The sequence below is a fragment of the Sesamum indicum genome, linkage group LG5 (assembly GCF_026168435.1).
Source record: "Sesamum indicum cultivar Baizhima isolate 11 linkage group LG5, ASM2616843v1, whole genome shotgun sequence".
Classification (NCBI taxonomy): domain Eukaryota; kingdom Viridiplantae; phylum Streptophyta; class Magnoliopsida; order Lamiales; family Pedaliaceae; genus Sesamum; species Sesamum indicum.
The window spans coordinates 2,267,184-2,293,128 of record NC_142661.1 but is presented as its reverse complement, the minus strand read 5'-3'; the positions used below and the strand labels follow the sequence as shown (position 1 = coordinate 2,293,128).

The 25,945-nt window shown below is 34.3% G+C and overlaps 4 protein-coding genes across 5 annotated transcripts; 1 reads left to right on the top strand and 3 right to left on the bottom strand.

Annotated features, from left to right (window-relative positions):
- Nucleotides 1-262: 262 nt before the first annotated feature.
- Nucleotides 263-3,352, bottom strand: LOC105162723 (cell number regulator 5). 2 transcript variants are annotated; one of them, XM_011080826.3, is made up of 4 exons: nt 3,235-3,352; nt 1,992-2,277; nt 1,247-1,473; nt 263-706 (listed from the first exon to the last, which is right to left on the bottom strand). In XM_011080826.3, the coding sequence occupies exons 2-4, from the start codon at nt 2,152-2,154 to the stop codon at nt 533-535; spliced, it is 564 nt and encodes a 187-aa protein (XP_011079128.2). In that variant the 5' UTR covers nt 2,155-2,277; nt 3,235-3,352; the 3' UTR covers nt 263-532. The 2 variants fall into 2 exon arrangements, with proteins under 2 accessions (XP_011079128.2, XP_011079129.2); XM_011080827.3 differs by having other exon boundaries at nt 3,162-3,252.
- A 5,956-nt stretch (nt 3,353-9,308) lies between these two features.
- On the bottom strand, nt 9,309-11,086 carry LOC105162800 (protein PHYTOCHROME KINASE SUBSTRATE 4). Its single transcript, XM_011080916.2, has one exon. The coding sequence runs from the start codon at nt 10,948-10,950 to the stop codon at nt 9,550-9,552; it is 1,401 nt and encodes a 466-aa protein (XP_011079218.2). The 5' UTR covers nt 10,951-11,086; the 3' UTR covers nt 9,309-9,549.
- Nucleotides 11,087-18,461: 7,375 nt separating this feature from the next.
- Nucleotides 18,462-22,424, bottom strand: LOC105162724 (UDP-glycosyltransferase 74E1). Its single transcript, XM_011080828.3, has 2 exons — nt 21,584-22,424; nt 18,462-19,301 (listed from the first exon to the last, which is right to left on the bottom strand). The coding sequence occupies exons 1-2, from the start codon at nt 22,229-22,231 to the stop codon at nt 18,561-18,563; spliced, it is 1,389 nt and encodes a 462-aa protein (XP_011079130.2). The 5' UTR covers nt 22,232-22,424; the 3' UTR covers nt 18,462-18,560.
- Nucleotides 22,425-23,131: 707 nt separating this feature from the next.
- On the top strand, nt 23,132-25,117 carry LOC105162725 (uncharacterized). The gene is made up of 2 exons (XM_011080829.3): nt 23,132-23,873; nt 24,828-25,117. Exons 1-2 carry the CDS (start codon nt 23,211-23,213, stop codon nt 24,981-24,983), a joined length of 819 nt encoding a protein of 272 aa, XP_011079131.1. The 5' UTR covers nt 23,132-23,210; the 3' UTR covers nt 24,984-25,117.
- The last annotated feature ends 828 nt before the right edge of the window (nt 25,118-25,945 follow it).

The following is a 25,945-nucleotide window of genomic DNA, read 5'->3' as shown; positions in this document are numbered from 1 at the left end:
ACTAGATTTTAATTTATTTTTAGACAAATTGATCATTGAACCTCTTATTATTAAAAATCATTATTTATTGATATTTAATTTTAGTATATATATATATATATATTTAACTTATGATCTTTGATTAATTTCTTATTTTTGTCTTTTATAGATATGATCCATTATGTCATTTGGTATATTTAGACATCAAAAGCTGTAAATCAATTCAACAACTTAAACCATTGAAATTTGCCAAATAAAGCATCAAATAAACGATGCAGAAGGACACCAAAGAAACAAAAAACTACATAAGAACTTGGACGTACTTACACAAGAAACACAAGATTTACGTTATGGGACAAAAAATGCAATTTTCTCTGTTGTTCGCCATTGGATTTAGGGAACTTCAACTAGAAGACACGTTCATGTGGAAAAATGAAACGCGCTTACTCAAAAACACTAAAAACCTACACTCCCGTAACCAAATGCTGCAAAGAATACAACTGCCATTGGATAAAAACGATACAATGTGAACAATGCTGTGACAATAGACGGCTTATTCTGTGGACGAATCCGAATCTATTGTCTGCACCAGCGGGGGGGTGACTTGTGCCGAATTTTGGCCAGGTGCGTTTAAATCTCCACACCTTCCGCGGATTTCTCTGTATTCTTGACATAGGGCGCATAAATGGCAGAAGAAATGAGTGCAGAAGTCTCCGCAGGGGGCCTCCTGTAGTACAGAATCCATGAAAAATGAAGAAAATTAAGCCCTCTCTTTGTTGAGGAAAGGAGAAGCAAGTATCAACATGGAAAGTTGATTATCAAATTCATGGTGAAGAGATCATAATAAAATAGAGTACTGAACCACAAACTACTAGCAGCAAGTTGAGATGTGACTATCAGGCAGAAGTTAAAGCCAGTAAGTTTAACTGGTTTAACTACAGCAATTATAATGGAATCAGTCTATTTTAACAGCTACAGCCAGACTGCATTCATTATTGTTAGTGACCATACAAGTGCAATTTGAAATTCGAGTATGAAAATTTTGTGGCTTCAAACTTCATATATTATCATCTAAAGCTTTATACAATAAGCTCAGCATGTAAATATGTACTATTTGATGTAGAACACAAACAAGTCGTGGTTATGTAATCTTAAAGCACATCCAATAGCATTACACTCTAAAAATGGAAAGCAAATAAGCAGACACTTGAAACAGAATCAGTGATGAGTGTATTATGGACATAACATAGGTGGTGTGAAAATATACCTGCAGATTGTACTTTGACCTTATTGTCCTTCGGTATCCACATGCATATGGTGCAATGAAGCATCCGGCCAATCCGAAAGAAACGCCTTCAGTCAACAAGCAGCATAATGCATTAACAAGAGTGCACAAAATAAAATGTGTCATACAAGATCCCCCTAGAGTTCCAGATCCCAGAAACTCTGCATTTCTTCCAAAAATATAAGATGGGCAACAAAATCCCATACAACCTGAACAGGAAAAAAAAGAGCAGCTGGTTAGGACAAGTAAACGATATCATCAGGCACCCAATGACAAGTTAGAGTAGAATATAGCATTGAAATATTAGCTCTTGCCACCACTATGCTTGAATAGTATATGTCACACGAACACACATAGAACTTGAGAGAGAAATTTTTGTCCCCGTACTAAAATTAACCTGTACAGATTTCCTGAAAAGATTACAATCAGTAATGAAGAAAACCCAGTACTGACTTCTATAAAAGATTATGATAACCAAAACATAAGATGTTGTATTCAATCGCAATGGTCATTATCTGACATCTTTTATGTGATAAAGCAAGACATAAATAACAGCATTTATCATTGCTTAGTTATCTGTCAACATACAATTTTGTTGGACAAGATTCTAGCAAATCACAAACATAGGATGGTCCTGATAATGTTTCTTATACTAATCAAAGAAGCACCTTTCGTTCACTTTTTTTGCTTCTGATAAATCAAGATCACAAAGCAGAAAGTAGCGTACAGCTCTGTATATCATCGAAACAAGCACAAATTCCAGAAGACCACTGCCCCGTGTTGTAATTAATGTCCGGTTGAAGAGGTGTGGCATCCTCGGGGGGTACTGGATCTACTTCTGCATCTAGGGGAACATAAATTGGTGCGGCATAACTGGTTTTGGCCACCATTTTTCTGGAAAGAAATAAGATGTTGCAGCTCAAGAGTCTTTTTCAACAGCTTGCGCATCAACCTGCAGCAAGATCCCAGAGAGAGTACGATGCAAACTGCTTTCCATCAAATTCCACAAACCACTGCAAAAGTTTTATGAGTCACCATCCATTCATTACACCAGAAAAGTGAAAATTAGTTAACGGATATACACACGACAATCTTGTTTTTATGAACTGGTGAAGCAAAAATCCCAATGAGTAAAAGCCTTTACAAGAAAGTTCCATGCAAGAATTTCGGGCCAGTTTAGGCACTCTTGAATTCTCACATTAGAATTATGAGGGGAACAACTCCTCATTCTACTTCACTAATCAGATAATTTCTGCAATTATATTGTAAGACCCATAATAATTTTGACATTAGCTCCACCACTACCAAAATTAAGCATGCAGGGAAGAAGAACTAAGATCTGAAATAACAAAAACCCAGACATCTCAAACGCAGCATATGGTAATGCAACCGCTTCTTCCACCAGAAAGCTTAACCAAGCTTCACAGAAAGTTCCACATCTTCAACTACTTCTTTCTTCCATAAACATCTCAAATAAAAGCCTTCAATCCCAATTGCAGATATCGAACCGTCCGGCAACGCATTGCAGATGATGCTCATACCCAATGCACAATGCACACACATGCCATTAAATTCAAATTCAGGCCATCTACTAAAAAGTCCAACTCTGTAAATTCTAGAATGATCAATAACAGTTACCAATAATTATGGACAAAAACGAATCCTACAAGAATTCAACCGGGATCATTAACCGCGACGGTTTGCAACAGTTTTCATCAGTTCAGGATTATAATCAAAACATTATCACACGATAATCAAATGTAAAACAAAGGGATTGGGATTCAACATAGATAAAGCTCTCGAATCACAGAATATCAACGAACCAGGAACAATGACATACGAAATCATAAATACACGCACATAACTCAACAGGCTAATTCACATTCAAAACCATTACCGAATCAGCTAATGAAGGTCATCATGATTTTGAAATCAATCACAAATCAGAGCAATTGAACGTGAGTACCAACCTGAGGGGAGGGAACTGTAGGAGAATCGATAAAAAGCGGGGAACTTTTACAATCAGTCCGAACTAAAATCGGTGGATGGAAAGGTATAAAGCGCAGGTTTGTTGTCATAAAGTCGCGTTCCTGGTCAAGACCAATATTTTGAAAATCGGATCGATGATTTTGAATTTAATAATTTATTGAATTATCGATTACATAAATTGATTGACCACAAATATATATATATATATATATATATATATATATTATAGTATATCGCTATATTATATATCAATTGATTAAATAAATACAAGTTATAACAATAATTCATAAAAATAGTACAATTTTTAAATAAATACAATTTATAACAATTTAACAATAGAAATCCTCAAACCCTTTGGAGGAAACAAATTAAATCAAAGTTCAAACTAACAAAAATTTAAAATCCAAAAATTTCTCAATGCTTGGATGCTTTGTTGCTTCCTCTTTCGAGACCAAGTACTTTATTCTTGTGAAAGATAAATCACGGTCCGAATCACAATGATAGAATTAGGGTATATAGCTTTAATCTTCTATTAAAAGAAAAATAGGGAGTTTTATAATTTTGGTCTTGTTCAAATTAAAATTCATAATTTGGTACTATAACTTTAAAAATTTATGGCAATTTTAGTCCTTTCCAGTTAATTTGGCCAAAAAAAAATTTCGTTAAACGTAAATTTCATTAAACAGAAAAAAGTGTAAGAGTACAGTACAATTATGAATCATTATGAAGCTTCACCCCCTAACAAGCCAAGGGATCCGCCATAAGTGATATAGACCACATGAGCTAACAGAAAATAGCAGTTCAGCACTAATAATCCATTGTCTAACATCTTCAAGAATAGTATTAGAAAGTGTATGTGCATCGCGCGCGCGTTCTCAAATCGGTGCCGATTGCGCTCCATCCAAATGTGATAGACCAGAGAGGCAAGTAATGCTCTATAGGTTGCATTAATAACACGTTTCCCTCTCCATCTCGTCGACGCCCATGTAACATCTGTAGACCAAGAACGGTTAGGCCAAGGAAGAATCTCTGCCAAGCAGTGCTGAGAATACCGACATCGAAAGAATAGGTGGTTGTGTGTTTCCAGAGATTCATCATCACACAAGATACAAGAGGTGCCCAAGTGAGAAAGTCAAGGCTTGTCCAATGTGGACAGCCTGTCGAGGATAGCCAACCAAAGCACAAAGGTGTGTCTTGGAATTTTGAAGGATCCCAAGAGTAGTGAAGACCATCCTACAATGGGCCCTGGTAGGGATAAAATGTGAACCAATGAACCACAAAATTTGATCTGAGCCACCATGCACAACTGGTAGCTGATGTAGAATCTCCACGCCCCTCCTGGACGAGTGATGATCGGCCAACAGCATTACCCATCCACGATAATCGAGTTAAGAGTAGCGCTATGCAGCGTATTAGTAAGAGTAGACCCCGTTGAGAATAACAGAATAAGTGGGCCCAGGCTATGCCATGGATCATGCCATAGAGAGAATGAAGCACCATCACCAATCCGATACTCGATAAGAGGTCGTAGAAAAGGATGGAGGCGAAGAAGCTTCCTCCAACCCCACGAACCCCCACGTTCAGCAACTGTTCATATTAAATTCTCACGTAACCGAACACAACGAATCCATTCCACCCATATGGAAGTCCGATCACATAGAATAAGATCACACAATCGTTTGCATACCACTGCACGGTTAAGAGTGGCAACATCACGAAGTCCTTACCCCCTTTAAGAACCGGCCGACATACATCCGCCGAAGCAACCTTAGCATAGCCACTAGTGGTCGTTCCCTTTCACAGAAAACCCCAGAGCCGTTTCTCAATTTCCCGTATGACGCCCTTGGGGAGTATGGATGCAGAAGCCTAATAAACACTCAACGCTGTAAGAACAGATGTGATGATCCGAAGCCGCCAGCATATGATAGAGATATGCCCTCCCAACCCTTGATATGCTTCTCAATTTTCAGCAGCAGAGGGTGACGGTCGGAATTGTCAAACGTGACGCTAGAAGTGGTATTCCCAAATATGTCATTGATAGGTGCCCTTCTTGGAATGCAAGTAATTCAAGTAGTTGCTCCCGATACCCTTGCGCCAATTGGAAAATAATTAGGTGACTCTTCTGCTCACTAACTCGAAGGCCAGATAGCGTAGCAAAGTAGTCCAATCCCTGCTTAAATACACCAACATATGCCACATCCGCTTTGCAAAATAATAGAAGGTCATCAGCAAAGCCCAATTGAAATAGTCGTAATGATTCACATTTTCCAATGGAATGTGAATCGCAAATTCTGCTCAATTAATTGGTTTAGGATCAAGTTCAATACCTCCATAACCAATTCAAACAAATAAAGGGATAGTGGATCACCCTACCACAAGCCCCTTGCTCCCGTGAAGAACCTGTGTGGCTGACCATTAAGTACCATCGAAAAAGCCATGGTAATAAGACATTCACCAATCCACTGGATAAGGAGGGGCGGAAATTCAAACATCCAGAGCACGATTGTTAGAAAATTTCATTCAACAGTATCATATGCCTTACGGATCCACCTTCAAAGCACACCTCAGTGGAAGCCGCTTCTGATTATAACCCGTGAATAGTTTTTGGGCTAGTAGAATATTGTCCCCAATAGAGCGACCAGGACAAAAGCACTCTGGGAGGGACTAATAATCTTATCCAACACACTACTCAATCGTCATACTAGTATTTTTGTGATAGCCTTGTAGAGAACATTACAGCACGATATCGGACGAAAATCAGCAACAAGAGTGGGGTTGTGTACTTTGGGAATGAGAGCAAGTAGCATAGTATTCATTTACTTTAAAAGTTTTCCCATGGCAAAGAGTTGAACTATCGCCCAAGTAACTTCCTCGCCTACAACGGACCATGCCTCTTTGTAGAATCATGAAGAACAGTCATCCAGGCCCAACGTCTTATCCTTTGCAATATCAAAGATGGCCATTTTAACTTCATCAGGGGTTACCGGCTTGGTGAGCTCGCACCCATCCTCCTCAGTAAACACCCCCACAGATGGAGATAGCCTAAATCATTATGCCTGGTGCATCGTTCCCCTCCCAGTAGAGTCTGATGGTAAGAGATAAATTCCTAAACCACTTCCTCCTGATTCATCTACATGTGTCCTTGTGCATCATTAATTTGAAAAATGCGTTCCGCAACGCGTCGTTGTCCTATTTTTTGAAAAAACACCCAAGAACATTGGTCCCCTCCTTTGAGCCATTGAAGTTTGGCCTATTGTTGCAGCATGACTTGTTCAAGTCTCATGGCTTTGGCAAGCATCAACCTGCAACAGTGTTCAAGCAACAGTAAAAGACCATTATGTCTATCCATGCTCACCAACCTTTGAACAGTAGCAAGGAACTCCTTGGCGAGCTTGACATTGAACGACAGGTCCCATTATTCCTCCGTTGTTGGCGAATAAACAGGTTTCAAAGCTTTCAACTTTCACGTGACTGCAAACATAGGTATTTTAACAATATGGTGCCTCCAGACACTCTGTACACTAGGAATAAAATCTGGTGAGAGCGCAAGGTAATTAACCGAAACATACCTCCTAAGCGTTGTTGAGTATCTCCTCGCATAACGAGAGGTGAATGATCAGACGTCCGAGGTGAAAGACAATAGTAGAACAAATGTGGATACTGCTCAATTCATTAATCATTCACGAGCATCCGGTCTAATCGCTTCCATAAGCTCCGTGCATCAGTATTGCAATTATGCCAAGTAAATCGCTCCCCCTGCATAGGAAAGGAGAGGAGGCCTGTATTCATGATACACTCATTAAACTCCTCCATGGCCAAACGAATATCCCCAGAAACACCGCAAACCTCACTGAGATCACGGACTGAATTAAAATTCTCGTTCACAAGCCAACATTCATCAACACACTGAACCGCCAACAATCGCAGCACGTGGCATAATTCACGTCGGGTGTTAATGTCGTTAGCACCATTGGCCACAGTGACATAAATGGTCTTATGCAATGACCGTACACTCACTCGACAATGCACGTATTAAACCCCCACATCCACAATAGAAACATCCAAGAAATCATAATTCTAAGCAATTCATATGCAATTGCCTGAGCTCGCATCATCCACAAACCACTTCCATCTAGGTAGCATAGCTAATTGCACACGAGTAGTATTATTAGCGTGAACACGTGTTTCAATGAGACCCAAAAAATGTAACCTGATTCCGCAACTAGATCAATAACCGCTAGTTGGTGGTCCCATCTATTTAGGCCACGTACATTCCAAAGAGCCATATTCATCACGTAACCATGTTATGGAGGCTGCATGGCTTAGGACCCCGTGTGGAACACGTTGCATCATCAATGTCAGTGCATAGGAGATCAAACGAGTTAAACAGGACCAACTCCTTACCCTTATCCGTCGAAGACCGTGAGAGTGGCCTCCAGTTGAGGTTGAGGTGGTTTATTAGAGTTAATCACCTCTGAGCGCCTAGGTTCTTCTTTTTTGCATTGAATGTACACCGCAACTGGTGGTTTAGTAGGAGGTTCGGAGTTCGGGCATGCCGCCGTTTTATGACCCAGGTTGGCACATGTATTGTACTTGGGTGGGACTCATTCATATTCCACATCTACACGACACGGTCGCTCACCACCTTCTCTCATTGGTATTATTAGAACAATATGATCAGGTAGGCGGGACGAGATATCTAGCATGACACATACGTCATCAGCCATGTCAATATCTAAATTGGGGCTTCTGATGAATTTGAAGATACAACATCCAAAGCATTTTTTTAAAAAATTATTATTTGTTCTCAACATAATTGATATATTAGTCTTTGTAATTTGATTATTCATAAACTATTACTAGTTATTATAATTAATATTTATAAAGTTTAATAATTTTTGAATTAATACATATTAATTGTGATAGTTGTTTATGATGTAATGTTATGCAATATCAATTTATTTAACAAATCTTATAAATGACCTAAGTTTAACTACGAAATTCACGTAAAAGAAAAACAAAGTATAGACAATATAATACAAAAATTGAAAAACCAATAAAACTTCATAAAGTTGTAATCCAATTTTACGTGTGAAATTATACTTTTAGTCCCATACAATAGGGGTTCAACATTTTTGGACCTCTAATTTATGGAATTCTTAAAATGATTCTAAAATTAGAAAAATTTTACACATTTAGTCCCATAAATTCCATAAAGTAGAAGACTAAATATGTCGAATTTTTTAATTTTTGGACAATTTCAAAAATGTTATTCGAATTTTTCTCAATTTTAAAAATATTAATCCTCTTATATTATGGACTAAACATGAAATTTTATGCATGCAAGCCGATCCTTATTGTATCTCTTATTTTAAATTTTACTGTATTTTTATTTTAATTAATATATATATACACGTTATGGATATAAAAATTATGTTATTTATTTTATTAAATGCAAATTTTATAAATTTGTGTGTGTATCTATACTATCTACATCTATACTAATATAAAAAGGAAAGTGCCCCCATACTCATAAATGACGGTTAATGATACTGTCACACTATTTTTTTTGTGAAGTCAAAAAGGCTCCTACAATTAATAAAATAACTAACTTATTTAACTTTTCAAATTAATACATAAACTGATAAGTTAGTTTTCTTTTCTTCGATTTCCTTTTCTTAGTATAATGTATCAATTTGTATATTTTACTCTTACTTATGATATATTTTAAAATATGAAAGACTATTTATTGTATGCACGTAAAAACAGCGTGCCATAATGGCTAATTAATTAGAAAAATGGGCCCTCTACTTTAACAAACGAAGGTTAATGACACTGTCTTATCGATTTTTAAATATAACAATTACATCCCTAATTAGATCATTTTAAAAAGTAATTATAATTATTTTTTTTATACGAAAGTGACTTTACGTCATTTTAACACTATTACATTAATATTTTTTTAGGTAGAAAATCCTAAATTGGTTTTCTATTGTTTCTTTCCTTTTTTTAAAACATGATGTACTAATTTATATTTTTATTTTTAATTAAAATATATGTTAAAAAATTATTTATTATGTACATGCAAAAATAATATATCACGATAGCTAATATTAATAAAATAAAAAATTGTGAATAAAATAAAAATTACGATAAAATTTATAATTTAAAAAAAAAATCCAATTTGGAGCATGATCAGACAGCATTGCTACCAATTCAAGAAAACCACCCATGATACCCTGCCTGCCACCACCGCCACCACCAACAGCTGAAAAGACCAAAAACACCCCAAATTCTCACGCCGCAAAAGCCACCGGCAACCCCGCCGGTCCCGGGTCAGAGCTTACCAGCGGCGGCTTATTCGCCCGTGGCGGCCTGCCACCGGCCGGCAACGGAAAATTTGTTGCTCCTTCCGCCACCACGCATTTCACAGGAGGCGGCCCCACGCTCGCCGCCTTCTCTTGCCGGCAGCTCATTAACATAAGCTCATCCCCATTCCTCTTCCCACCGTCTTCTCCGTCTGCCTCCTCCATCCGCCTCCTTAACACTCCGATTTCCACTGCGGAGACGTCGGAGAAGTTGGCCTTGTCGTAGCCCTCCGCTGCGGCGACGCTCCAGTCCAGCGTCGGCGTCTCGTCCACCCTCCTCCTGACGTATTGATCAATCTTACTAATCCCATTGGTTGAAGAAGCAAATCTTCTTGCATCATATGTGGAATCTTCTTCGTCTTTCGTGTTGCACACCGCATTATACAGTGTCGTCGGAGTACTCGAAAAGCTTTCGATCTCGAAAAGGTCTGAGCTGCCATCGCTGCCCACATCGTCGTCTCGGGCTGTCGGGCTTCCCGGATATACAAAACCTCGAGCATTGACAGTATTTTCCATCGATGAAAATCTTGAGACAGACTGAAGCTCGTGCAGCTGATGTTTGACAGGATTAACCATTGGTTTTCCTATGATTCCTTTGATCAGCGCAGCGTTGGTGGCCTGGAAGACGTCGGGGGATTTGAGGACAGGAAAACTAAAGCCGATAGCGCTGTCAATGAACGGCCTGCCTGACGCTGACCCACGACGTTGATTCTGCCGAGAGACAACATAATTATCTTGTTCAATCTCGAAAGTACTCTCGCTTGTGCGCTGTGCTGCTTTATCGACACTGATTCTCTCAGGATTGATTACAAGAACTGATCTTGATCGGGGTCCGGAGTCTGACGTTACTTCCTTAACCTGGACGGATTTCTTACCAGTGCAGCAACATTTTCTTCCGAAGGAGAACCATTTCTTACCATGATCAGCACTCCGTTTACTGCTACGATCTGACGATAAATTACTGAGTGAAACTGAAACGGAATCTGAAGGATTCGACAACAAGCCTGTTTGGCTGTTCCAGCTGGCCTCGGATGAAGCTGTGGGCGTGGCCTGGAAAGATCCTATCCGAAAGTTCCTGCCGTAACTTTCGACAGAAGAAACAGATGAAAGTCTTGAGACAGAATGATAATCATGGAAGGGTTCTTGTTGCAGCTGCTGTCTTCTGAGCATGTCTTTCAGACCGCCGTCGTTGTCGTCTCTGAAATACCTCCGTGCGTCGAAAATACTGATTTCTGTGTCGTCATCAGTGAGCCGATTCTGAGTCGGATCTTTGGGTTTGAGATAAGATGCATCTTTGAAGGTTGTTTTCACTGTAGTTTGTGAATCCATGAAACACACACAACACACACCAATTGTTTTAGTAAGAGTTTCTCTCTGTTGGTACACAGAGGTTCAACCTGAAATGTTTCTGCAAATTCCTGAACTCGATCTGGATTTTAAGTAGGTAGGATCAGTTGTGTGGAAATTGCTGCACAAGTAATAATTTATAACAGTGAAACAGCTAGAACAATTAATGTATATATATAGAGAGAGAGGGTGAATAACAATTTATAAATTGTTTTATTTTAAAAATTATAGGGGATAAATTATTATATTTTAAAAAATATAGGGAGGTAAATCATTTTTTACTTTTCATAAGGGGATAATTTGCTCATTTGCAATATTACAAGGAGATTACTTATATTTTTCTATATATATATGCATATACTGTCCAAAACTTTCCATGTAATAGAAAAGACATCTATTTGCAATAATGTCATGCTGAATTTTGGATGTCCTTGAAGAATGCTGAGGACCTCCTCCGCAACGGGAAATTATAGCCCAGGTCGAGTTTGGCTGAATGTGAATCAATTATATGATGAGTATAATACATTTATTAGAGATCATGAAAAGTGAACTATCATATAGCAAATATGATACAATTGCTTTGTGATTGTTTTGGTTCGACCAGACTTGATTTGGATAAAAAAACTTCTTTGACAACAGTCTTAAATCAACATTCATAAGATTGGATCGATCCAGAACTAGTACAAATCAATTTAAAAAAATAAAAAAAATAGACTCAAGAACAGCTGCTATTGTTCATAGTTGGTCTCATACTGATTTTGAGCTTTTAAATATTCCTAATTTGATCATTTTTAAATTCAGGTTCAACCCATTAGTTGAGCTCGAACTAGGCCCAATATAGGCTCGGATCCAAACCAAGCCTAGATGTGCCTTTCTATAAAAAGAAAAAAATAAATTTGAGATGTTTCCCTGAACAATTACTTAAATTATGATTGTCTTATAAAATAAATAAATAATAAATTAAATTGCATAAAAATTTATAAAAAATAGTTAAGACTATTAATTAAACTTAAATAATATTTTATCGACAAATTTATAATAATAAACTTAGATAATAATAAATTAAAAAATAAATTAAAAAAAAATTTAAAAAAATAGACAAAGAGTATTAATGAATAAATGTGCTACAAATTTAGAAATAGAACAATAAAGATACAAATTTTCAAAATTATAAAAAAACATATTAGAATATTCAACTTAGAAAAAAGATAAAAAATATTTTAAAAAAATAGCTTAACTAGCTCGACCCAAGTCCAGCCCACCTGGGCTATGTCGGTCCAAAAACGGGTTTGAGCCAAACCAACCCATCTTTTTATTGGATATAATTCGAGTTTGAGCCGGCTAATCCAATCCAATTTACTGTGCATTTTGAGTCTTAACAAAGAATTAAATTTTTAAATTTTATTGTATATTCTATTCTATTACGCCGTACTTTATTGAGGTTGATGTAATTATACATACACACTTTTTAGTTTGAAAAATTATGTCTAATACTCTTTATATTTATTTCCGTCTAATAAATAGATTCTTCCATTGGACAAAAATTTACCAAATTAATTTGTTGATACACTTAAAAAAATTGAATGAAAACTCATATTTACCCCAAATTGATTTGTTACTGATTTATTATCCATCAAACAATTTTATTTTTACCTAACTACCTTTATAAGGGTGAAAAATATATCTCATCACATAAACTATCGTATGAATATGTATATGGATAATTTGATCAGAAAAATATTTATTTAACATATAATAAGTCAATTAACGTAAACATGGATTTTGATTTTTTTCTTTTTTTCTTTTTTTGCTAATATCAGCAAATTTATTGCATAATAACTAAAGAAACAATATATTTATTAGATAAAAATAAACGTTGGAATTACTAAATTTAATATTTTTCAAACTATAAAAGAATTATGTTTAATTACATCAAACCTCAGTAACTTTGAATTAATATATACATAAAAAGATCTCAAAGTGTTTTAAAAAACTCTTTTTCCCTTTCATTTTTTCCTTCCACCAAGTATATAATCCTCTATATTTTATATTATTTAAAAGAAAAATTCTAAAAACAAGCTTTTCTTTTAATATATATTTTTCCAAAAACATCCTCTTGATTCATGCTATAACACCACTGTCTTTTAAAGACATTAGGGCCCTAATTCAAATTAAATAAAATTATTACACTATCTATAACTTCAAATTAAAATGACACCATATATTTTGAGAAATTCTTACCATACATTAAACCAAATCCATTATTCAAATAGAAAAAATATTTGGAGCCAGCACATTGTGGGGCTGCTAAATATTTTCTTACAGGACCTAAAAGTGTTAGAAAGTGCAATAATCAATTATATATTTATAGGTGCTAACTTGAATATGATAGTTGTGGTTGTGCAATTTAATAACTATCCATCTTAAGCAACTTTATGTGCCCCTTTATCAACCACTTGCAATTGCTATGCTATTTCTAGTTTGATAGCTTCATTTCCAGACTTTTTTCACTCATAAACGGCGATTTCTGTCATCGTAAATGTTTAATTTTTTATTATGTCGATAATATGTATAGTACAGTTTTTTTCGTGAAACGTAATAAGTGGTTTGTATAATTCATTTTAAAAGTATGAACGATTATTTATTATATGCACAGAGTGACGATGTGCCACGACGGCCAGTTATTAATTAAGAAAATTTGAGATTCCTTTACTTTTCAAGTATAAGGTGTTTATAATTTTTGTTGGAAGATGTATTTAAGTATTAAAATTAATATTAAAGCAATATTTAAATGTGCAATAATAATATTTAGTAATAATACTTTTTATTATATTATAATATAATTTTTAAAAGGATAAATTACATCTACACTCCTGAGGTTTTTTTCTATTAATTTTAAATACATCATGATTAGTTTAAAAATAATTACGTTACTCTACCTGAAGTTTGTTCTCTCTTATGTTTAACTCCATCCGATAGGATTTCGACAAGTGATCGACATGTTTTCGAAAAAAATTTCAGTGATTATTTTCTAGTAAAAAGAGATAATGGGATGAGAATGAAACGTACAGAAATAAATAGACAAGAGTGAATCGAAAGAAAAGACAATACTGAATTGGTAGAGAGGAGTCGAGCATATGTGACGGAAGTGACCTCATAGTCGACGGCCGGACATGGGGAGAAATGAGAGCGAAGGTTTGTTTGAGAGAGCAACAGAATGATGGTTTATGTCTGAGCACAAATTCTCGATATTTTATCAGGGACTTTTTCGTCCTTTAAAAAATATATTCTTTTAGTTTTTTTTTTTTTGGGGGTTGAAAAAACTTTATGAAATTTTCGTACTTTACACACTTTTCAGACATGTATTATCAATTTTACTAATTTCATTTGGGGTAATTGTATTTTTTAATCTAACAAATATATATATATATATATGTAATTAGGCCAAAATTTAAGGACGAGAATGCAATTTTCTTTTTATTAAAAATGTAACAGTAGCAAAAGTTATATATGTTATAGTTGTCATTATTGCAAATTAATGACAACTCAACTGCAACAACTATTTCTTTGCTCGTTAGTCGTCACTATTAATGTGTCACTAATTATTTTAAATACTATTTTTTATTTTAAATTTAATTATCATGATCATTAATTAACCACAAATAAATTATTTTTGCAAAATAAAAACTATTATCACTTATTACATATAATTAAGGGTCAAAAAAAATTTGCTTCTCGAGTTATGATAATTTTTTTATATTTTCTCCTCTAAATTTTTTTTTTTATTTTAATTTATTATACCAACCACACGAGTTTGCACGTTTATCTCGGACCATTTTCAGCTGAAATGTTCACCAGAAAATGGTCACATGCAGCATAATGTGTAATTTTTTTCGTAAAATATATGACCAAATGTGTCGAATTTTTTAATTTTAGGACAATTTTAAAAAACCTCGTAAATCAAGAAACTAAAAGTGTAATTTCATCTGCTTTGCAGAAATAATACTTTTATTGATTGATGATATAAATCGGGGAAAAAGAAAGACAACATTCAATTTTAGAATTTTTTTAATATTTTAAAAAATAAATAATTTAAAGTATTGAATTATCTATTTTATGGTACTAAAAATATAATTTTGCCGACACGAAAACAAAGGGCAGTAAGCTGTTAAAGATAATGATTTGATGAATGATTGCAAACTTTTTACATTGTTATCTTTATCACTTTTTCTTAGGAAAAAAGCAAAAGCTCAAATCATATGAATGACCACTCCCTTCTTTGGGGTTTTGTCTGTAATTGGAATGACCCCTCATCTCATGTGAACCACCATGCATGCCTGTTCAATTGGAATTCTAAGTGGGAAAGAACCTGTCAGAATTTGGACACACACACATATACACTAAAACCTCTATAAATTAATAACTTTGGGACCATGAAATTTTATTAATTTAGAGAGATATTAATTTATCGATAAATTAATATTTTATTAATTAAAAGAGAGATTTTTTAAATTCAGCAAATTTAGTACATATGTATTGAAAATAAATGAATTCATATATGTTTCATTGATTATATTCATGCATCAATTATTTTTTTATAACTAATTAAATATATTCATGTATAATATCAATTCATTATTTACAATTAACTATTATATTCATAGACACATGTATCAATTCATTGGAATAACTTAAATATACATGTTTACATTAATTCGTTGCACTTAAATAACTATTATACCCAATTAAATATATTCATCATGCATACTACATAAATCTCAATATGATAATAAAATAAATCATAACACCCAACCATATCTTCTCATCTAAAAGGCATCGCAAAATCATCTATGAATGATCAAATGCGTAAAGCATTACAGACTTCACATTTTAGTAAATTACCACAATATTTATAATTGTAATATTTATGAATTATTAATTTAGAGTTTTAATGGGACCTAATATTTATAAAGGAATTTTCCAAAAAATTATTATTTTATTATCTTATCGAATTTGATGATTTTTTACAAAGGCCCAAGTCGGGACTGGAAGATTTTATTATTTTAGAGAGTTTATTAATTTATAGAGTATTAATTTATAGAGGTTTTACTGTATATGATGTGGTTGAGGTTTTACTAAAGAATGAAATTGGAAATTTTACCTACGGCACAATTACACATCAGGTGAAAATGCGATTTTTGAGAGAGATCCTTTTACAAGAAAAAGAGTCAAATCAATGAATAGCGATTGCCTTAAAAAATTAATATTTTGGTATTTATAATAGTGTTGGAAGTTATATGGTGTGGTGGGTTGCATTTGTTTAATATGTGCCTCGTATATGTTAAATTACTTTTTTACCCTTGTAGGTTAATATTTTTTACTAACATACCTTAATATATATTTTATTTTTATGGGTAAATTGTAGTAATTTTATTTAAATTTAACATAATTATAAATATTATTTTGTTATTTAAAAAACTATAAGTATTTTTTCAAACAAAAATTAATTATGTAATCACTGGATAATGAGGTGGATATCACTACTTTACTTCAGTTGATTTTCTTTTCTTAAAACAAATATTTTGAGAAAATGTAAAAATATTTTAGGACGGGTAAAGCAAATAATCTACAGGGCATATTAGTTCATAAAAAAAATATTAGAAATTCTGGACATTTATAATATTAGAAATTAGAAAATGAGTTTGCTGTTAGACGAATGCTAAAATCAGAGAGGTATTTATAATTTTTCAAATAATAAAAAAGAATTTATAATTATGCTAAATTTTAGGGGATGTGGATGTAATTTACCTTTTATTTATTTACAATTATATTATTTTTATTTAGTTTAAATACATTTTGCACCGTTAAAATGTACTTAAAGTGTATTATATTTATATATAATTGAATAAAAATTTATAAGTTATATAAGATACTATTTTATAAAATTATATTCATTATGCAATGAGAATTTGCACTTGGGAATTGTGCCATAAGTGGAAGTTTTTGGGCAAATCTTGGACCATACTTATCATACGTGATGTGGGATTTATGAATCTTATGACATGATGAACGGCGGAGATCTTTTAAGACTGACCGTTGTGCGGAGCTACCAAGTGGGCTGAAGGTGGACTCGTTGTTGTGTCCTGCAATGTAATAAATAGGTTAGGTAAGTTGGGAGTGGATTTAAATTTTGATTGCTGTCATTCTTAAGTGTTGAGATGGGCTTCACTCTGAGTTATATCAACTTGTGGGCTCTCAATAAAATGAGTTTTTATATGTTCTTTTTTTATTACAATCATTTACACATCCAATATATAAAGTATCGAATGTAATAGAAATATAATTAACTCTGTGATATGTAGATTCCTACATTCAAATGTCGAGGTGTAAAGAAGTTTGGATCAGCCCAGAACCGATATGAACCGGAACCGATTGAATTAAGATCAGCCCAGTACTATTCATGTCTGGTCTCAGGTTGATCCTCGATTTTTGAATAAACTCCAATTGGGTTCATTTTTAAGTTTAGGCTCAGTCTACGGGCCAGCTCGATTGGGGCCTGATCTAGACTCGGACTAGGCTGGGTTTGGCCTTTTATTTTTTATTTATAAAATTGAGGTGTTACTTAGAATAATATTGTCCTCTGACATATATATAAATAATAAATTAATTCGAACGGAAATTCATAAGTGGAGAAAAAAAAATTAAACCAACGTAATGAACTTAAAAAAAGAATTGACTAATACGCTTACAATAATAAACTTAGATAGAAACAAGCCTAAAAGTACTTAAAATAAACTTTGAAAACAATAACAAAAAATAGTAACGAATTATTGTAATAAAAGTTTAAAACTAAACAATAAATAAAAGGTTTTAGAGTTTCAAAAGTTTAAAAACTTATCGGTACAATCAATTCAGAAGAATTGTAGAAATATTACACGATATGCTTTATTTAAAAAATCTAAGGCCTAGTCGGGCCTGACCCACAAGCTCGAACTGGCAGACTCAAACTTAGGATCATGCAATTTTGGGTTAGTTCCCATGTACTGAAATTTGGGATCGATCAGAATCAGTTTGATTGGGTCAGATCAATCTATTTTTTTTTGTTAGGTCAATTTAATTTTAAATCGGGTTAGACCTATCGAGTTCGACCACCTACGCATCTTGATTCAAGTGTAATGATTGCCCAAGATTATGTCTAGCTAGTTGAAATGACCGGATATAAGTGGCAAGATAGGAGTTGGGAGAGGAATTCAAACTTCAAAGCAAGATCCTCGCACTTCTATTATTCAAGATAGGATTTAGCCCAATGAAAAAGCAATAACTAGACTAAATTTTGGGGAAAAATTATTTGAAAAAATGTTATATATCATTGCCTAACTTTTTAACCTTTTTATTTTACTTCCAAATTTGTGTTGTTGTAAAAACTATTTTAGATAATAGGCAGATAAAAAGGTAGTTTTTGAGTTATAAGCAGATGTTTTGAAATTTATAAGTTGTTGTAAGATATGTTGTATACGAAAAATTGAAATATATAACGTGAATTTTAGATTCCATATAGTGAAATACAAATGATATAGTATAAGATGTCTCGGTCAAATTACCCCAGTACGAGGATTCATCGTCAACGCACCAACAAATTCTTCAATATTTCTATCGGAACTCCCTCCCTCATCTACCGCCGCTCTGGCAATACTACTCCATTTGGCGGCATTTGTACTAACAACCTTCCCTTCCTCCCCCTCCATAACATTCTTCACACAGCGAACTATCTCTTCTCGTCTCACTAATCCTTCCTCATCCGCTCGAGCCCTAATCCCAGTCCCCCAGACTTCTGTCACAAACTTAGCGTTCGTGCTCTGATCAGTCCATTGTGGCATCCCCACTATAGGGACCCCGAGACTCAGGCTCTCGAGAGTCGAATTCCAGCCACAGTGCGTGATGAAGCAGGCTACAGCCTCGTGTGACAACACCTCCAGCTGAGGGCACCACGACACTATCAGTCCTTTCTCCGACGTCTCCTCTGAGAAGTTTTCTGGAAGCTTAGCTTCTTCCGACGATCGGACCACCCATAAGAAATGGTTGCCGCAGGCTCTCAGAGCGCATGCTAGCTCTAGGGTTTGCTCAGCAGTTAACTGAGCCAAACTTCCAAATGAGACATAAATGACTGATTTAGGTTGTCTTTGATTCAACCAATTCTTGCAGGCATTGGTGTCTGGCTTGAAGATAGTGAAATCATATTCTCTGTCATCCTGCAAACGTTTGTCTAAGTACATTGATGGTATGGCTGGTCCTATTGCCTTCACCCGCAACGATCTTGACATCCATTCGAGTACCTACCATTCAACAATTATTCCTACTATAGTTTAGCATTGTCCTAAGATTGAAGTTGTTCTTGTCTTCTATTTCAATTGTGTATTATAATATCTCGTCTACATAACGTAGGGTAAATTGCAATACTTTTTCTCAAATTTGATAAAATTATAAATACGTCCTTTTTGTTTAAAAAATTACAAATAATCCCGTCAAATAAAAAATAATTATGCAGCTCCTAAATATTGAGGTGGATAATACTACTTTACCTTTACTAGAATTTTGTAAAAAATAAAAAGAAATTGAGGGGGATAAAATAAATAATTCATAAGAAATATCAATCCACAAAAATAATTTAGAAAATTCTATAAAAATATATAAAATTATACTTTATAAAAAAATGACATTTTAGTCAGTTCACTATAAAAATTGAATAGAAACCTAATGAAGGCTAGTGGAATTACTCGTTGTTAGATAAACATTAAAATTAAAAAAAATATTTATAATTTTTCAAATAATTAAGAGCTATTTGTACGTATACTAAATCTCGAGGGTGGCTATAATTTACCGTATAACATATGAATGTCAAATGTAAAAAAATATAATTTTTTCTTTCCAAAAAGACACATTATATTAAATCAGATATACATGTAAAGTGGGTTAAATTGCATTTTTTATCCTACAAGATTGGACTTTACATTTTTTTTTTTCGTGATTTTACATAAATTTTAAAATAGTCCTAAAATTGGACTTTTTTCGACACATTTAGTTCCACTCATAATGTGTATAAAATAATAAAGAGCAAAATCACATGGCTATTATGCATAGAAGGAACAAAAGTGTTGATTGGCATATCCTGTAGATCAAAAGACTACAATTTTGCCTTTAAAATACATATAAATTAGGAATAATTATACTTAGACCCCTTTAAAAATATAAAATTATAATTTTTTCTAAAAAACTTTTGAAATTACAATTGCACCTCTTCTAATAATTCTCCATTTACAACTATACCCTTTTCAGTTAGGTTTGGATGAGAAATGTTCGGAATTAAAGACGGATTTTTTCTTATAATTTTATTTTCTTAATTTTTTTCAAAAATGGCAATTCTGAAAAAGATTCCATCTTTGTTTTTAAATTTTATTTTAAAATTTTGAAACAAAAATATTTTTTGCTTTGAAAGATGAAAATTATTAATCGATATTTTTTCATCTCTGATTTCCTTTTCTAAAACCCTACTCGTATCACGGTCATGTGATTTTGCTCTCTATTTTTTTATCACGGTCGAGGAATGTCCACAATTTCATGAAAATACTAGAGAATTTTTTGCATATTACCCTTTTTTTTTCGAAAAAAAAAAATTACAAAGAATTTATTTCAACGTAACTTGTTTACATCTCAAAGGAGGTTTATTTATGTTGGACAAAACTCATGAAAATTTTGTATAATTTTTTGTATTAAATATATATAAATACTCAATAATTAATAACAATAAATCAACAACCATTATTAAAAAATAATATGACATAAACTTCATTAATTAAACATAGGGCCTTACTAATAGACATCGAAAGATATGTGTGATTGGACATATCATTGAAAAGGTCAAATTAAGGTATCATATAAATCCAACACCTAACATGACCTAATTTATACTATATGATACTTTTACACCTTATATATATATATATATATATATATATATATATATATCAAAAGATAATTCATGCACCTAACTGAATAGGGTAAATATCAATTTATCATACTGTAATATTAAAAATGAGCACATTACCCTTATATGAAAAAAATATGGTAATTTATCCTCTTATACTTTTTAAAAATGAAGCAATTTACCTCCTTATATAGGGAGGTGAATTGCTTCATTTTAAAAATTATAGGGGGTAAATTATTGTATTTTAAAAGATACAGGAAGATAAATTGCTATTTATTTTTTCATAAAAGGGTAATGTACTCATTTACGATATCACAAGGGAGTTGCTTGCATTTTTTCCTAACTAAATATGTCATCAACAATAGAGACAATTAAGAACATGTAAGTTTCCAACCATAAAAACGAAATAGCACATTTTAAATTTAAAAAAATTCCTTATTTGAAAAAAATATATATTTATGCATGGCATTTTAGTTTTTTATATTGTTATAATTGTGAAATAATTATTCTAAATTCTCTGAATTCGAAAAAATGCAAGATTAAATTATAATTTTAAGAATATAAAGGATTAAAAAGATAAATAATTATGATTAAAGGATGAAAAATGCAATATTAAGCCTTGAAGTTAATTACCTCTTCTTCCAACTCATCGAAAGTGTTGATAAAGATCCAATCCGCCTTGTCAACATTCCGGAACTGATTCAGAACCATTTGAAAAGTCCCCGGATACGACCCGTGATCGTAAATAAACGAAGGCATCTCGTTGGGTCTCATCGCCGGCAACCCGGGAACCACTACTTCACCTCCCGAAAGCGGCAGCTCCAGCTCCCCTCTGTACACATGACGATAAATGTTGTCCACCGCGCACGACTGCGTGAAAAACGCCGCCGCGAACAACCCCAACCCCTTGGCCACATCCAAAGCCCACGGCATAAACGGGTCGTAAACCACGCAGTCCACGGGGCAACCCGAGACTGCGAGATCTTGGAGCAGGTCAGCAAGTGTTTCTTGCCCGATTTGCTGGAACCGGGCCTGGTATTCATCGGAGCTCTTGGCTTGTGCCCGCCCGCCTTCGTCGAAGCCGTCGGAGATTGCCCGGACGGATACGGATCCGCCGGAGAACCCGGGCGCGGTGCTGAGTAAGAATCTGGTGAGTGCTAGAGTGACTTTGATGTGTTTGCAGGTTAAGCGCTTGGCGAATTGGAGCATCGGGTTGATGTGACCTTGGGTCGGGTGGGGCAAGATTAAACAGTGAGCTTTGCATTCTTGGTCTGTATCCATGGTGGCTCAGAGTGACGACTCTTCCAACGTTGTCTGTTTGTTAAAAGTTAAGACATTGAACATGAAATGTATTGCTGCACTTGGGAGTTGGGGACATATTTAAATAGGGCTTATCGCGGTTTACATTCTATAATATTGTAAATAAACGTGTATTTTTTAAAATAAAATAATTTACCTTTTTAGATAAGGAGGTAAATTGCTTCATTTTGAAAAGTAGGGGATAAATTGTTGTATTTCAAAAGATACAATAAGGTAAATTGCTATTCTTTTTTTATAGGAGGTAATTTGCTCATTTACAGAAAGTTGTTTGCATTTTTCCCATTTAAATACAATAATACGAAGGCGGCTCACGTTTTGAACATAAGGTCTGATTTAATTGATGAAATTCATAACCATATGTTCAAATTTCATACGAGCGTCAACTAAGTAGTTATTGATTAATTCTAGGAATTTGATATAATAATTGATCAATATAGTGACTGTTGACTAATAAAATTGATGATTGTAATTAGTTCATTAAAAAAAAGTTACAAAATTGGAGAAATTCTAGTATGAACCCAGTTTGGCAAATTTTGAATCAATTATATAACAAGTGCAATACAGTTGTTGTGTGATTAGCAGAATTCAGAAAAAAATAATCAATCACATAATAAGGATATCACATTTATTTTATAATTGATCTAATTTTATACAAAATCTTGTCTTCTTGTCTGAAAACATTTCCTTGAAACTTTTTTATCTGAATCCTGCTTTAGATGCTGAGGCATATAATTTTGGATGGGCCACTAAGAATGAGGCCCATAACCGAGGCCCAATAAGAAAATTGGATTACATTATGAAATTGGGCTTGTTTGTAAGCAAACCCTAAGCCATATAGCTTTTTGTATATAAAGTATTCTAGGGTTTCACTCTGCCACAAACACTAGCACGCAGGCTCTTCTCTCAATTTCGCAGACATTAGCGTCCCTTAGCTAGAATCATGGCAGAGAGAGGCTCAGGAGATCGCGGCGGTTTCGGGCGTGGGTTCGGTGGCCGTGGCCGCGGAGGAGACAGGGGAGGTCGTGGACGCGGCCGCCGTCCTCGCCGTGAGACCGAGGAGGAGAAGTGGGTGCCGGTGACGAAGCTGGGACGGTTGGTAAGGGATGGTAAGATCAAGTCGGTGGAGCAAATCTACCTCCACTCTCTCCCAATCAAGGAGTACCAAATTGTCGATGCCCTGATTGGACCCTCACTGAAGGACGAAGTGATGAAAATCATGCCAGTTCAGAAGCAGACCCGGGCCGGTCAGAGGACTCGGTTCAAGGCGTTCGTGGTTGTCGGGGACGGTAACGGCCACGTGGGCCTCGGGGTGAAATGCTCCAAGGAGGTGGCTACTGCAATTCGCGGCGCCATCATATTGGCTAAGCTGTCTGTTATCCCTGTGAGGAGAGGGTACTGGGGGAACAAGATCGGGAAGCCACACACCGTGCCGTGCAAGGTTACCGGGAAGTGTGGGTCTGTTACAGTGCGAATGGTCCCTGCACCACGTGGTGCTGGGATTGTGGCGGCGCGTGTCCCGAAGAAGGTGCTCCAGTTTGCGGGTATTGAGGACGTTTTCACCTCATCACGTGGATCTACTAAGACTCTTGGGAACTTTGTCAAGGTATAACTTTCGCTGCATTATCTCATTATTTTTGGGTTACTTCAATTTTTTATGTTGTGTTCAATATGCTTGCAATTCATTGTTGTGTTATATTTAAGCTAGCGTTATGTATATGATTATTACGATTAATCAATTTGGTATAACATGGATATTTGAAGTTTTGCCTTTGAGAATGTATTTTATTCGTTAATGGAATTTAGATTTAATCACCTGAATGAAATTGCAGTTTTGCAAATTGATTTGGTGTAAAGATGTTAAGGTTTGATCAGTATACAGTTTAAGTTTCATGATATCCTAATTACAGATGATATCTCACTGCTTCACTATGTTTCCGTACTCCCATAATCTGTGTGTATCTGGCTATTTTTAATGATCCTATGATTTTCTTATGTCTAGGATTTGCGTTTGCTAATTTAGATTCCTTTGTCTTGGCGTGCATGACTAGGTCGGAATTTAATTATTGTGTTTCTGTGTTTAGTATGTTCGAGCTACTGTATGGATCTTTTGACCTGAATATGTTTAGAATCTTGTAATTCTTGTTTGATCATTTATACTTTTAACTGTGTAATCCTCATGGAGTACATATGTAAGTTTAGGTTTATCCAACGTTTGATTGGTCATTCATGTAATCTCTCGGCAATTGGTACTTTTGTTGCCCATGGTTGATATGCTTAAACTTCATTAATCCTAACGATGTTGCTGCTGATGTATATCAAATGGTTTTTCTGAAAGAATGTACTGAAATTCTAAATTCTCATGAAATGATGTGACATATTTCCCAAGAGAGTTTTGCATATTTTTTAACAGTTCTCTTTTTTGGAACGTGGGTAGTATTGCAGTTTAATTTGGGACGGGAATGATACTCAATAAGTTTTAAAAGAATTAACTGTACCAAGTCTAGGTCTCAGTTGTAGTCTGCTCAACAAGTAATTTGACACTTGTGTTTCTTTACAGGCAACTTTTGAATGCCTCTTGAAGACCTACGGCTTCCTAACTCCGGACTTCTGGAGGGAGACCAGATTCACAAAGTCTCCATTCCAAGAATACACCGATCTGCTGGCAAAGCCGACGGGCAAGATTGTTCATGTTGTTGACGATGCTGAGGCTTGAGGAAAGAACTTACAAGTTTAAATTTTGCCTAATGTTAAATTCACTTTTATGGTAAACAGGTCTGTTTATTGGGAGTTTGATTGGATACTTTGTCTTCCTTCCTTTCTTTCTTAATGCAAGGGACTTTTGCTGCCTTCTTGATCCCAAATTTTCTTGGTTGTGATCTTAAGTTCGATTCAAACAATCTTACGGTTTTCATGGATAATGCTGTACTATCAGTTATACATACATTATTATGCCTGTATTTATACTGAAGGCTTAGATTTTAATGTTAATGTACAGCTTTCTTCATAGGTCAATAGGCAAAATTGATGATAGTTACTTTGAAGGTAAAGCTAATTGTTGTAAACTAGATTTTCTTCCCCTTCTCTGAGGAATGCCTTCCATTGTGACTGTGATTGTTACGAATACTAGGCTTAATTACGCGTAGGCTCATAAGACTCTAATGAAAATATGAAATTATATTTTTTCATCAAGTTTTATATATTTACAGTTCCTTTTATAAATTTATTGTTTACATTTATTATTAGTTTTGAGAGTTTGATCAAAAAATACTGATGATTATAAAAGAATTATATAAAATTTTAATTTTATTATATATTTAATACTTTTATGTAATAATTTGTATTTATAGTGAGAAAATTTTAATAATATTAACTTCATTTATACGTACATCGTATTTTCTTTTATATAGATATCAAAAAAATGTAAAAGCATGTTAAATGACGGCAAATTAAAAATTTACATAATTTTATTTGTCGAGTCAGTATGTGAGTAAACAAAAAAAAGAATATTTGAAAAGGGTGTAAATATAATTTTAAATTTTTAGAGAATGTCTAAGTGTTAGTTAACCCTAAATAATATAAACTCTTCCCAGTTCATTCTGGTATTGTTTCTTTCGTTTGGGCTCCAATAGTGGTAGGTGGGCTCCTTGCTAAACCCTTCATCATTGCTCTTGGCCC